This window comes from Cricetulus griseus, chromosome 2, assembly GCF_003668045.3.
Source record: "Cricetulus griseus strain 17A/GY chromosome 2, alternate assembly CriGri-PICRH-1.0, whole genome shotgun sequence".
Taxonomy (NCBI): Eukaryota; Metazoa; Chordata; class Mammalia; order Rodentia; family Cricetidae; genus Cricetulus; species Cricetulus griseus.
Genome location: NC_048595.1, coordinates 298,295,438 through 298,308,613, shown reverse-complemented (window position 1 = coordinate 298,308,613; position 13,176 = coordinate 298,295,438). Strand labels below are relative to the sequence as shown.

Sequence of the window (13,176 nt, the reverse complement as noted above, 5' to 3'; positions counted from 1 at the left end):
AGGCTAAGGCCATAATCTCAAGGACCTAAAACAAACATGGCTTCCAAGCAGAGCTATGGGTATACCACATTAGGATTCTCTGCAATTTGAAGCCCTTAAAGCCATATGAGCCATCTCAAATGAACTCTAACACAAGTCTACACCCTTTCCTATTTCTTATGATGCTATACTTTTCACTGGCATATCAACACTTATATTGAACTATATTGTTAAATGTTGGGACTACCTACTTACACCTACTTCCCACAATTAGGAGTTTTGTTATGATATATCAAAACATTTTGGATAAGTGGTATTTAATTTTAATAGTCAGAATTTACCAGTCTTTCCTAAAATTGATTGAGGCAGCTTAATAGTTAACTGTTATAACCTTGCACATAATCATAGGGCTACAGAGGGAACAGTGTTTTGTTTAAACAAAAATTCATGAAGACAAGTTTAGAAAAAAACACACATTTTTTTTTAACATTTTTGTTATGTATCACTCGTCCTGGAAAGAGTTTAAAATCATGTATTCTTGCACTGGGACTTAGTGGTCCTACACTAGGCTCAGAAAGGATACATGTCCCACTGATCTGTCAGAACCACTTGAAACAAAGGCAGTCTCTTCTTACAAGGCATGTCATGCCAAGAGACAAGGGCAGGTACAGTTCATAAAAATTCAACACATCTTATTGTTGCTTTTCCTTCCTCAAGTCCTCAAAGCATACTATTTTCCATCATGAGCTAGAGATGATTTTTTTTTAGAATGTTAATAATATGACAACTTCATATCTCAGCTGTATAAAGTGGCTTGAAATCCAATAAGGTTTTACAAAACATACATATCTCCCTGGATGATGAAGAACACACTGCCTTTTAGACTTCCTTTGTCACAAAAATCAAAATACATTTCAAAGATTTGATTTATATCCAAGGAAAATAGCAAAAACTGAGTCAATGAAAATAAATACAATATGTGAGTATTTTGGCATTGAGAACTTTCAAAAACGTAAAAATGTATTTAGACTTTGGTTCATTCATGAAAATGACACAGGCCTATGTTTTATATTAAGAAAATCTAGAGGCAGTGTTTGCAACAAAATGTTCCATAATCCTAGTTGAAATTAGCAGTTTAAATTTTCTGAGTGAGGTTACAAATGAACAAATCACAGAGATTTGAGTACTTGAATAGTTGTTTAAGTGTATCAAAAGGCCATAAAATAAAAGTAAAGAATGTATGTCTCATTATTATTAAAATACATAATCTGTGATCATAATGTATTTGTTTTACAAATGAATTTGGAGGTTAAAAGTTTCAATCCACCTGTGACAAACCATGAAATTCAATATTGCTCACCATGCCCTATCCATGAAATTTGTCAACTTTGCTCCTGGTTTTCTCAGGGCCTTTTTCTGAGATGATCAGACCCACTGAACCACGAGCAGAGCAATTTTCCTGTGTATGGTAAATCGGTTTATTTTACTAGAATTTATTAGGGGCTTCAAATTTAAGCTTTTTATATTATAAACCATCTATATACAATCTCAACCTAATGTTGGTTTTACTCGCTGTTCCTTGTCTCTGAAAGAGCTCTCTGCCTCTGAAACAAGTTCTTAGCTTGTTTTGCAAGAAGGAAGAACCTGTTAGTAATGGGTATGCTTCAAGTCAGAGAATAGGAACCGAAAACCAAGTTGTTAATTACTCTTAGGATGTCCACCAAGTAAGCTGAGAATGTTTCAGAATGAAAATGGCATATCACTCTAACCAGAATGCACAGAAAGCAGTATTCTGCCTAATTTAACCTAAGAAATAAAAATATTATGTGACCCTTTTACTGTTCAATAAAATAAGAATACAGAATTATTTACTCTTTGAATATAAAAAAATTATTGGGGAAATTGTAAAAATTATATTAAAGTTTGTTCATAAGATCTATTCCAAGTTTTATAATATTACCTATTAGAATCACACTAAATTGAAATTAAAAGTAGTTTCAATTTTTATATTTTACTTTTATTTATAAGAAAAATGGTTTTTTTGGTATGATTACCTATGTGCCTCTTCTTGCCATTACTAGTTAAGAAACTAAAACCTAACTTTATGATCTACACCATATTTATTGAAAGTATGAGGCCATTACATCTCTTTCAGATTTCAGCACATTTAGAATTTTCTTAAATGTATTTTTTAAAATTTGAACCAATTATATCACATAAGAAGTGTAAATTACTGGGGCTCAAGAGATATCTTAGTATTTAAAAGAGAATACTGCTCTTGAAGAGGACACACGTTCAATTCCCACCACTGACATTGGGTAGCTTACAACCTCTGCCAGAGGATCTGACAATTTCTAGACTCTAGGCAACAGCACCCACCTGTGCACACACTACCCCCACTCATATAGACAATTAAAATGAATTTTAAAGAGTTAAAAGCTATTAGATGAATATACAGATAAATGATAGAGACAGACAGACAGACAGACAGACAGATAGACAGATAGACATACTAATAGATAGACAGATAGACCCTACTCAAAAAGTGAAAATTAATGCCTGGTATGATTATGCAAGCTCATAATCCCAGCACTTAGAGGGAGGAGACAGAAGGATTTCATCTTTGAATTCAGTAAAGGTCATATTCTAAGACTTCTTCAAAAAAGAGAAAATCAAAAGGGTGAAGCTTAAAATGCATTAAAAGGGCTTATTAACAGAATAGGTCTAACCAAAGGACATGAAACATGTTTGGAGTGACTAAATAGCCTTGAGAACTGGTTCATGCTTAGTTTATAAAATATCCCAATTTATGATATTAAAAATGTACTTCAGAGTACTTCTAGTTGGTATTAAATACAGAGTTCAATAACAGGTATGACCACAGCTTGTTTAAACAAAACATTTTTGATACTTACTGATATAGTTCTGATAGAGGTGATGTTAAAATGGCTAATGTTGTAAAGAGGTTGTTGCAATGAGTATGGATTTTAAAAATGTTATTGTTGTTAAACTCATGAGGATTCAAAACTTCCTGTACAGATGTACAAACTGACCATAATATGTTCTCAGTACATATTAAGATTGTTGTGACATCAAGTCTATTGGAAAGAGAGAGAAGAAAAATCATGTTAAATAAAATACGTTGCATACACTTCACTCTGTGTATCCTAAGCATATGTAAGACTAGAAACACATAGTTATCAGATATATCTACATAGACGTGCTCAAGCCAGGAAGTGTCAGGATGCCTTCTGAACACTCAATGGTTGGAAGGCTCATAATACCAAAGGCAGTGCTATTGTAGCAATCCTTTGGGTTTGTTTGTTTTAATTAATAGTTTTTACTTTTTTTTTAGAACATCCATGCATGCTGCATGTAAAACACTCCTACCCCTCCCTTCTGCTCCAGCTTCTTCTATGCTCCCTCCCAAATTCATGATCTCTTCTTTAATTATTACTGTAAGAATCCTCTATAAAAAAAAGTATTTGCTTTGCATTATCAGAATTCTCTTCCAGAAGCTCAGTAGGCTGGCCTTGAAATTAATGTGGGCAAAATAGGAGCTGGTTGAAAAGAAAATGATCTATCACACACACACACACACACACACACACACACACACACACACACACCATAGCAGGTAAGTATTTGATAGCAGAACATATCTCCATGCCATCCATGTATAAACCATCAAAAAGAATTCACAAGGTCAGGAAACATACTCTCATAGGGAGGCAGGATAACCAAAACACAAGCTGAGATGCCTATAGACTCAGAAATTTTTAAAATTTTATCTTATTTATAAACTTTTTCTAATTCTCATGTTGTATTTCCATAAAATTTTAAGTACATTTTTATTGTAAGCAACACATACTAGTTCTACATATTTTTGAGGCCCAACATCTCAATCCATGAATACAATGTGCTAAAGACTGTGTGTGTGTGTAATACACACACAGATATATATATACGAGTAATATATAACACATGCATAAACCATATATATGGTTTGGCCATATGATATGTGGATTCTATTAGAGCTTAATAACCAATGGTAATTATCAATAATCAATAATTACTTGTAATTATCAATAATTACCTCTAGGAAAGTTTAATTTTAGTTTTATTTACTTCTAATTGTTAATGGTTTCTAAACCAAGATACACACACATACAAGTTTTGGTTTCTATAATAATGATGGTTTATTATTTACCTCTCAAATACAAATATTCACATATTTTACAGAGAAAATTTAGAAGCAATAATTCTAGATTTGCATAACAATTTTGTGCAATTATCCAGAACAAAAAAGCCAAAGTATCTATTGCACCACTAACTGATTAAATATGTTACGTATCTCTTGAACTAACTGCAAATCTGTTAATACAAATATCTCATAAGGATGAGCCACACTATAGCTAAAGATGATTTCTGCTTCATAAGAAGGAGAGCAAAGGTAGTCTTTACTCTGAACAGAAATTCTGCATCTATATTTCAGAGTTCTATTTAAAAAAAAAACAAAACAGCTTGATCAGTAATTCAAACCAGCTTTGCAAAATACCATATTTATGAAACACTGTAGCAGGACCTAAATGCCCTTCAAATCACAGTGTGTTTTATGAGAACATGATTAGGAAATGATTCCTTCTGCCAAAACTGAAGAAAAAAGGAAGTCTCTGATGTCTATAGGTTCTTTGTAAAATATATCTGAAAACATTATTTCATACCTGAATCCAGGTTTTAATCACATTAGGTCAAGTATCTAAAAAAAAACAAAGTCTTTTCCTCTGTAGCTTAATGTTATCACTAAGCTCATTTGCATGATATTCACTGCCAAAATACTAGAATTGCACTCAAATTCAGTCTTTTATTTAAAACCTAGTGTCTTTTGCTTCTCATTTTCTTTATTTGGCTTTCAATAATATATAGAGAGGCAAAAGGAAAAATATAGGGAAAGTCGGGACAAGAAATCAGACTGTTTATTATTGTTGTTATTTGTTTTATTTTTTCACATGTTCTTTTATTCAAGGGTTTACTCACAGGCAGTATTTAAGGTCAGGCTTTTTAAATTATAGGCCTAAACTACGAAATTTTGCAAACATGACAGGGGCAAAGAATGAGTGTCTGGATAATTTAAGTCCTCATTATCCTGGAGTCCAAGTCTGTAACACAGAACACACAGGATTGGTGGCATCGTTCGAAACAACTGAGAAACCACAGGTGCTGGGTAAATTTGTCAATGAAGAGATACATCAGTTTCGGCCTTGCAGATCTGAAACCAGCAAGTAATTCTTCTGTGGAGAACATCAGCTGTGCTTCAGAACTTTGCCAGTAAAGTGTCTTTCTCCATCGTCAAATCTGCGTTATCTCTGTTGAAACTCTTTTTTCTCGGTCCTGTTGCTGCTGCACATCTTCTTTTAGACACTCGAGCCTCCGGGGAATAGCAGAGTCTTCGTGTTTCTTAAGCTCTTCAAAAGTGCGTAGCTCTAAGTGAGCCTGTTCAATTTGGTCCCGTAAATCATTCAATTGTTTCATGAGCCCCACAGCAAAAGACTGGTAACCGCCAAGCAAAATTTTCATCTTCTTTTCCATTTTTGCAGCACTCTTGGCTACTGTTGTCATGTGACCCCAGTTAATCTCAAGTCTCTTTTCAAGTGATTCGATTCTGTCCTTCTTGCTAGCAAGATTAGCCCTTGTGTAGTGGCTCTGACCAGGAAGATACAGGACTTGACAATAGCATTCTTCCCACACCTAGTTGTAGGCTTCACTGGAGAGTTCTCCGTGGGGTCACACCAGAGCAGTCACTCTCATGCAGTGGGGTATTAAGCCCACCTTTAAATGGAGTGTCCACATTGGTCAAAGCCATGAGGTTCTGAGTTTCCTGCAGAATCCTGTCTTGGGAGGCTGGTGTCCTTGGTGTTCTCAGAGTGATGCTGTGGTTTATGACATTGTACTCAGACAGGAGAGTGCTGCAAGCAGAGTTTGTGATTCCAGACTCCTCTGAAGTCTGCCAAGCAACTTCACTGGCCTGCCCTACCTTGACAACTTCTTGGACCTCTGCATCTGAAATCTGAGGAGCAGGCAGCACTAACTTGCTTCTCTTTTTGGTAAACTCAGAGACACCACTAGTTTGAAGAATAGCTGATGGTATTCTTTTTTCCTTTTTAAATGCTGTTTATCGTTTTTTTTTTCTATCTCTTCCTTCTTTTTCAGATCTTAGCTCCCCATCGAGATCTTGCTGTCGTAACTTCCTGAGGTCTGCATCAAGGGCTTGGTAATTTTCCTCAGAAGTATCACAAAAACCAAGAGCTGGCTTTTTTTTTTTTTTCAAATGGGATTTCAGCATTATAATCAACTCCTCTCTTCTTTTTCCTTTTCTTCAATTTCTATGCCAGCTGCTCGAAGCTCTCGTCTTTTATGGAGGGCAGCAAGGCGCCTTGCTTCTTCCAGCTGCTTCTCTTTTGCTTTCCTCTTAGCCTTCTTTTCTGGAGTATTAGCCAGGCAAGCTCCAGCCTCAGAAAGCATTTCAAGTTCATCCTCATCCATATCAATCGAATCAGACCGAGCTGGTTTTGTCTCTGGATTTGGGTCTATTTCTCCAGGTTTAAGCTTTCGGGGGTCATCTGTTGTTTCCTCCTCATTGTCCCTTTGGGCAGTTTTGTTCAGGAGGAATTCATAGTTTTCCAAGCATTGGGCTGCTGTTCTTCTAAGGATTGGAGCGAGGCTCCTCCACTGTGTTGGCATCAGCTTGGCCAAGTGTAACAGTTTTTCCTCCTCTTCTCTAGACCACTCGGTTTTTTTTAATGCTTGGATCTAGCCATTCATACCATCTGGCTTTGCACTGCTTTGCCGATTTCCTATGCAGCAATGAGACAATCCTAGACCGCTGGTTTTTCCCATATTTCATTACCGCTGCTTTCAGAATCTCATCCTCGGTGTTTCTCCACCCGCCCCCTCCCTCCCCTTTGATCATAATCCGAGGCATCTTGGCCATGCAGTGTCACAGAGGAGCTTCGAGAAAGTAGTAAGGGGGATCCGATCCTGGGACGCAAAGAGACATTTCCTCAAAGAGCGACCTTTCACTCTTTATAAAGAGATGTGCACAGGTACAGCTGGGCTGCCCAGTAAATCTCGCGAGATCTCGATGATCAAAGGGAATGTTATTTGTTTTTTGACCAAGCTGACCGCGAACTCAGAGATCTGCCTGCCTCTACCTCCTGAGTGCTGGGATTAAAAATGTTTGCCATCACACTGAGCTAGAATAAAACAAAGTAGAATGAAAAATAGCTACTAATGAGGAATACAAATAGAATCCGAGATAGTTGTTAACTGGTAATTTATTGGGAGTATACTCATACGAGGGAATCAGTAACCAGAACTGGTGCTCCCAGCAGTCTGGTCTCGAGTGCTTCCCAATGCTGGCTGAACCCGAGAGAGAGAGAGAGAGAGAGAGAGAGAGAGAGAGAAGAGAGAAGAGAAAGAGAGAGAGAGAGAGAGAGAGAGAGAGAGAGAGAGGGGGGGGGGAGGGAGGGAGAGAGGGAGAGAGAGGGGAGAGGGAGGGAGAGGAGGGAGAGGGAGGGGAGAGGGGAGGGCGAGGGGGAGAGGGGGGAGGGAGGGAGAGAGAGGAGGGGTGGGAGGGAGAGGAGGGAGGGAGGGAGAGGAGGGAGAGGAGGGAGAGGAGAGAGAGAGGAGAGAGAAGAGGGAGAGAGAGGGAGAGAGAGGAGAGAGAGAGAGAGAGAGAGAGAGAGAGAGAGAGAGAGAGAGAGAGAGAGAGAGAGAGAGAGAGAGAGAGAGAGAGAGAGAGGAGAGAGAGAGAGAGAGAGAGAGAGAGAGAGAGAGAGAGAGAGAGAGAGAGAGAGCACGCACCCTCTCTCCCCCTTATCTACCTCCTCCTACGTACCAAATGGGCACAGTCAGCAGTGCAGGTAGTTCAAACTAAGTAAAAAAAAAAAAGGCTAAAATCCCTTGATTGCTTAGTGGAACAAAGCCAGGCTCGCTGTTCCATCCCTGTTCCATCCCCGTGTGGTTGCTGTTTTTTTCTGTATGGGGCCTTAATGCGCTCTATCATATTGTGTACATTTGACCTAGAGGCACACGTGGGAACATCTTCTACAAGCAAAGGGGATTTAATGCTTGCAAGGGGAAGGAGCAGGGAAGTCATTAGGAACCAAGCTCCACTTTTCTGCATAATACCTCAGGAGAGCAGGTACCCTTTCCTCTCAGATGTTAGAAATGCGCTAAATACACAAGTTTTATCTTGCTCTACACAATCACATTTTGTTTTAAGAGCTCACTTCTTAAAAAGTCTCCTTGAAGAGTAGCTTTCATTACCTTATCTGTGCAGTTCTCTTAGGACTGGGACACGCCCGAGCATATCTGGAGGCAAGTAGACCCAAGGACTTCTCCAGAAACTCTGCTAGAATCATCTGGGCTAACTTAGCTGGCAGTATGGTCCAGAGGTCATGACGCAGAGCCCAGCTGAAGTAATGCCACATCTGGATGGAGAAGGAACATCTTTCCCCCTGGCAAAATCATCACACAGTAAACAACAAAATCACATCTTCCGAATGTCCGTTTGCTTCCTAGGAACCTAATTAGTTCAGGCTGAGAGGAAATCATTGGAGAGCTTGCTAGATGACCAAGAAAGAATTTTGACAAGATGTTAAACATCCTATTGACAAAGGAACATATGTTTTATTTCAATTCTGAATGAGATATTCTAGTGTAAATCCAGACCACAATCATTTGGACCCAGCATATTCTTGATCTACCTGGTCTTGGTCTGCCTTTCAAAATGTACTTTTAGGCATCAGGTTTGTAGTTGCTTAACAAGTCATGCTGACTCTCCAAAATTAAAATCTGTTTAAATTGTTAATGGAGGCACATTTCTCTGAGAAGATTAGCATGACTGAGTTAATTTTACAAATCTTTCAGATTCCATATTATAATGAAACAAGAGGACTAAAAGTAAACACGTGTGCTACATCTTAGGCACATTCATGAAACCAAGTGTGATGCTTACCTATTGAAGAATGCATTAGTACATTAGGCTATTCCATTAATGGTGTCTTAATAATAGTTTATACTAGCAACAGATAAACAGTAATCTAGTTTTATAGCATTTTTAAAGTGCAGGTACATATTATCATCATTTTACTCTTTTACATACATCCAAAGGTGGAAACTCTCATTTTTTTCCCCATTCCTCCATAGACTTGTGTATGTACTAACTTTTGCCTGACTTCAGAAGGAAATCTAGCAGTTACTGGGCCAAAGGGAGCATCTCTTTTCGTTGACGAATAAAACACTGAATGGCCAGTAACCAGGCAGAAAGTATACGTGGGGTGGGGGAGGCTACCAGACAAGGAGAATGAAGGGGAGAGGAGGTAGAGAGAAGCCTTGAGGGAGACAACATATAGCTGCCAAAGAGTAACATGCTGGATTATGGGTAAGCCACAGCCTCCTGGCAATACACAGTTTAATAGTTATAGGTTAATAATTCAGAGAGCTAGCCAGTAACAAGCCTGAGCCACTGGCCAAAGAGCTTATAATTAATATAACCCTCAGTGTGTTTATTTGGAATCAAAGGGCTGCAGGCCCCAGTGGGACAGAAACTTTGTCTACACTTTTACAATTTGCTGTGTTCACTAGGATAGTTTCAGATAAGCGTCATCTAAGAAGTATTTGCCCTTGCCAATGGTAATGGGTCCCCTGTCATCACAGCACTTGAGTGGCTGGGGAAGGAGGACTGGTGTTGAGTGTAAAGCCAGGCTGAAATGTGTAACAAGTTCCAGGCCACTCTGGGTTACAAGAGAAATTCTGTCTTATAAAAGAAGCAAAGACCAGCTTCTCATACAGATATTTTCTTCACATGGCATTATTTTGACACACTGATTACTAAAATATTGTAGTCATTAAAATAGTGATTGATTTTCAAATGATAATACAAAAAAGAATGGAACTATTATTCTGTGTAGGAAACTTGAACTCAAAACTATCAGAGTTATGTTCAAGCAAGAAGGGATTTAGACTAGGTGGTTTTTGACTTCCCAATTATATAGGGCAAACTACTTTACAAAAAATGTATAAAATTCAAAACAAATCAAAATCAGTGCTTCATTTGCTCTGTGGTGTGTTCTAAGAACTCCTGTCAAACTAAGAGAGGAGTCTCAAAGCTCGATTCACTCAAACTTCAGATGTAACTAAAGGGACTTCTGAATCCACCTGATGCTGGGCGGATTAGGGATGGGGCCTAATAACAATGTGATCAACAAGATTTCCCATCATTTTCCAAATACAAAAAATCAATTTCTTTTACAGATATCTTTTAGCACAGAGGGTTTTTTCTGTTCAAAGCATAATATGTGTATTTTAAGACCATAAGTTGCTTCATGTTTTTGAGGAGTTCTGTCAAAATGGCCTTTGTTCTAGCAGTTCTGTCTAAATGAATACAACTTCAGTGTGGGTGTATGTGAGGGTTTCATTAAAATAAATATGACTCAATTTTTTGACCCGTTTCCCTGCTTGTTGTCATTTCAAAGTATTCTGTAGTAAACATCTGTTGTTTTTTATAAACCCACTATAATGTAAACAGATGTGAGCTTTGCTTAGATTATATATCAGGAAACTAGCAGCTGGACTTTATTATAGAAGCCACTCAGTATTATCTCTGAACAGATAATTCTTTACTTTTTGACTATTGGAAAACACAAGTTCCTAAAACTGAGCAGATGTTAACTATACAAAAAGCTTAATTTTAAACATGAAATCTCAATACCAACTGTACTGTCAATGAACAAGGCCCAGATCTTTGGCTCATGCAGCCTGACATGTTTAGAGTATAGAAATGTGTGCCTGTAGTTCACTTGCTATCATAAAATATGAGCAAACATTGCTTCCTAGCTTGTAAATTCTTGTACTTTTTTCCCTACTTCACTGTGCACATGGCCAAAGGTTTTTCTGAGAACTCTATTCAACCTTTCCTTTCCAGTCAGCCATGCACCATCTCTTTCCTCTTAAAACAAGCTTTCTAAAATACAGTCCAGTTCTACAAATCAGCTGACATGATGGAGGACAGGAGGAGAAAGGGATTCAATAAATGAGATACAACTATGTCTGCTATACCACTCATCAAAACAGTTTGAAATCGGTGCTATTTTCCAAACCCATCTTATTTTTGGTAAATAGGAAAGCAGTATCACTTTTTCCTATGCATAAATAAGAACTGTTAACTGCAATTAAATTGTAACTACTGACCATGTGAGCATATGGATGCTCTAGTGCTGTGTAATCAGAGTAACAGGTTCATTGTTTCAGTCTCTGAAGCTACAGCCTTGTCATAAGACCTAAGATATGCATGTTACGTGGTTATTTGTTTTGTTTTGCTTGGTTTTGGTAAGTACTCAGTAACTCCAATAACAGCTTCTCAGTGCATACACTTATTTACACTGCAGAACTGTTCTAGTTCCTGATTTGCCTAAGAGGAAGCACAGATCTTGATTGTTGGTTGAGATGACCCTGCTCCTTACTGTAATCATATAAAGTTGTTCAGTAGTACCTGGGCTTAGTGAAATAGTTTGAAACATGTCACTCTGTTTACCTCAAAGCAAGTTGAATCTGTGATGCTGTTAGGAGAGGAGGGACCAATACTTTCATTCTTATCTCAGGCCACCAGCTATACCATGCCACTTTCTCATTCTTTTTGCTGCTAACACTAATATTTGAAATACAGTGGATTTGGAAAATGATGTATGGATACTCTTGCAAAGAGAAAACTATCTGGGGAGGGCTCTAAAGAGATGAAACAGCCTGAGGGAAATAGAAAGTCATTAAGAGGGCCTTATTAGAGGCCACTGTTTTAACAACATCTATGATATCTCAGGTACAAACATAGCCGTGCCTAAGGATGGCAAGAGTGATTGCCAAATAAAAACCCACTCTCTTTTTCTAAATACTCCATAGTGGTTCAGAAAATCCAGGAAAATGAAAATCATAGACTGTAATCCAGAAGAAAGTCTATGATGAAAAATAAAGATGAGTCTGATCATTGAAACTTTTAAACCTCAAATATGATTTTAAAGATATATAAATACTTTGCCCTTGCATGGAATTAATTTCAAGTATTATATGATCTACATACAATCTGTGGGATTGAGTGGTAAAGAAACTAATGAAGCCTGATCATGCATAATTTTAACTGATTCTTAGTTTGGTTATATTGGGGGATTATTTGGGCTTTAATGTGGTAGGTATTTGGGATTTCAAAACATGAGCTAAATGAAAATAGTAAAGCATAAAATGTTAAGACAGGTATTAAAATGTACTCTTAAGAATGAGAAGTAAAAAATAAGCATAAGAGTAAAGCTGCATAATAACAAGTATTCATTAAAGAAGATGAAAACATGTACTAAGAAAAGATGCAAGGGCACCTCTAACCGGAAGCTTTGGGAAAACACAAAGCATTGGGTTTGCTCTTGTTATCTCTGAGTTGTCATTGAATCTCATTATATCCCAATTCACACAGTGCTGCAATCCTGCAACTCAAACCAAGTTATTTTTACTTTCAAGCAGAAGGAGAGTTCTGATGTCTAATTTATTTCAGGTTTCCAAAGACAGTGTTTTTCCTAAATACAAATTCAATATTTAAAAAATATTATCCTAACAGCCTTCGTGTTTTAGTAATATGGAGCTCATGTTTCTAATTAGCCAGAAAGCAGGTAGGCAGTAAAACATATTTGTGTAAAAAGGACGAATAGTAAACTTAACTTCACACCTCATAAAAAGCTTTGTAGTCATCCCAGTGGTGGCTCTCAGCATCCTGTAAAATGCTTGTAGCACAAACTCTGACGCAGTAGTCTGTAACCTGAAACTGTAGAGTGTTGATGAATTCCTGATATCGCTGGACAGGCACCAGGAATACGGGTCTGTTCAGAGGGAATGATCAAAGAGACAAAGATTTAAGGCCTGTGCAGTAGGAGGTAACAACCTCCAGCACTACAAATGGTTTTCATTATTAGATATCAATCATTCATTTCCTCCCAAAGCTGAAGGCTGTATCCACATTCACTTTCCAAAAAGAAAAGTGGGTGGGGGGAGCTTGCCTTTGTTTTGCAAGTCCTTTGAAAACGTACATCTGCTGTTCTACAAGTATGCACTTCAACTCGAGACAACCTGTATTGTCAATATATCATTCAAAACTAA

General features: G+C 37.7%; 1 protein-coding gene and 1 pseudogene across 4 annotated transcripts in view; both read right to left on the bottom strand.

The window, feature by feature from the left end:
* Kiaa0825 (KIAA0825 ortholog) overlaps positions 1–13,176 on the bottom strand; it is a 443,548-nt gene that overhangs the window by 304,845 nt on the left and 125,527 nt on the right. For all 4 annotated transcript variants that reach the window (XM_027401813.2, XM_027401815.2, XM_035440466.1 and 1 more), the window contains 3 exons: positions 12,749–12,899; positions 8,308–8,498; positions 2,895–3,077 (listed from right to left, as the gene is read on the bottom strand). In XM_027401813.2, the coding sequence (XP_027257614.1) occupies positions 2,895–3,077; positions 8,308–8,498; positions 12,749–12,899 (525 nt within the window). The remainder of the gene's footprint in view (positions 1–2,894; positions 3,078–8,307; positions 8,499–12,748; positions 12,900–13,176) is intronic.
* LOC113834175 lies at positions 4,159–7,189 on the bottom strand (annotated as a pseudogene).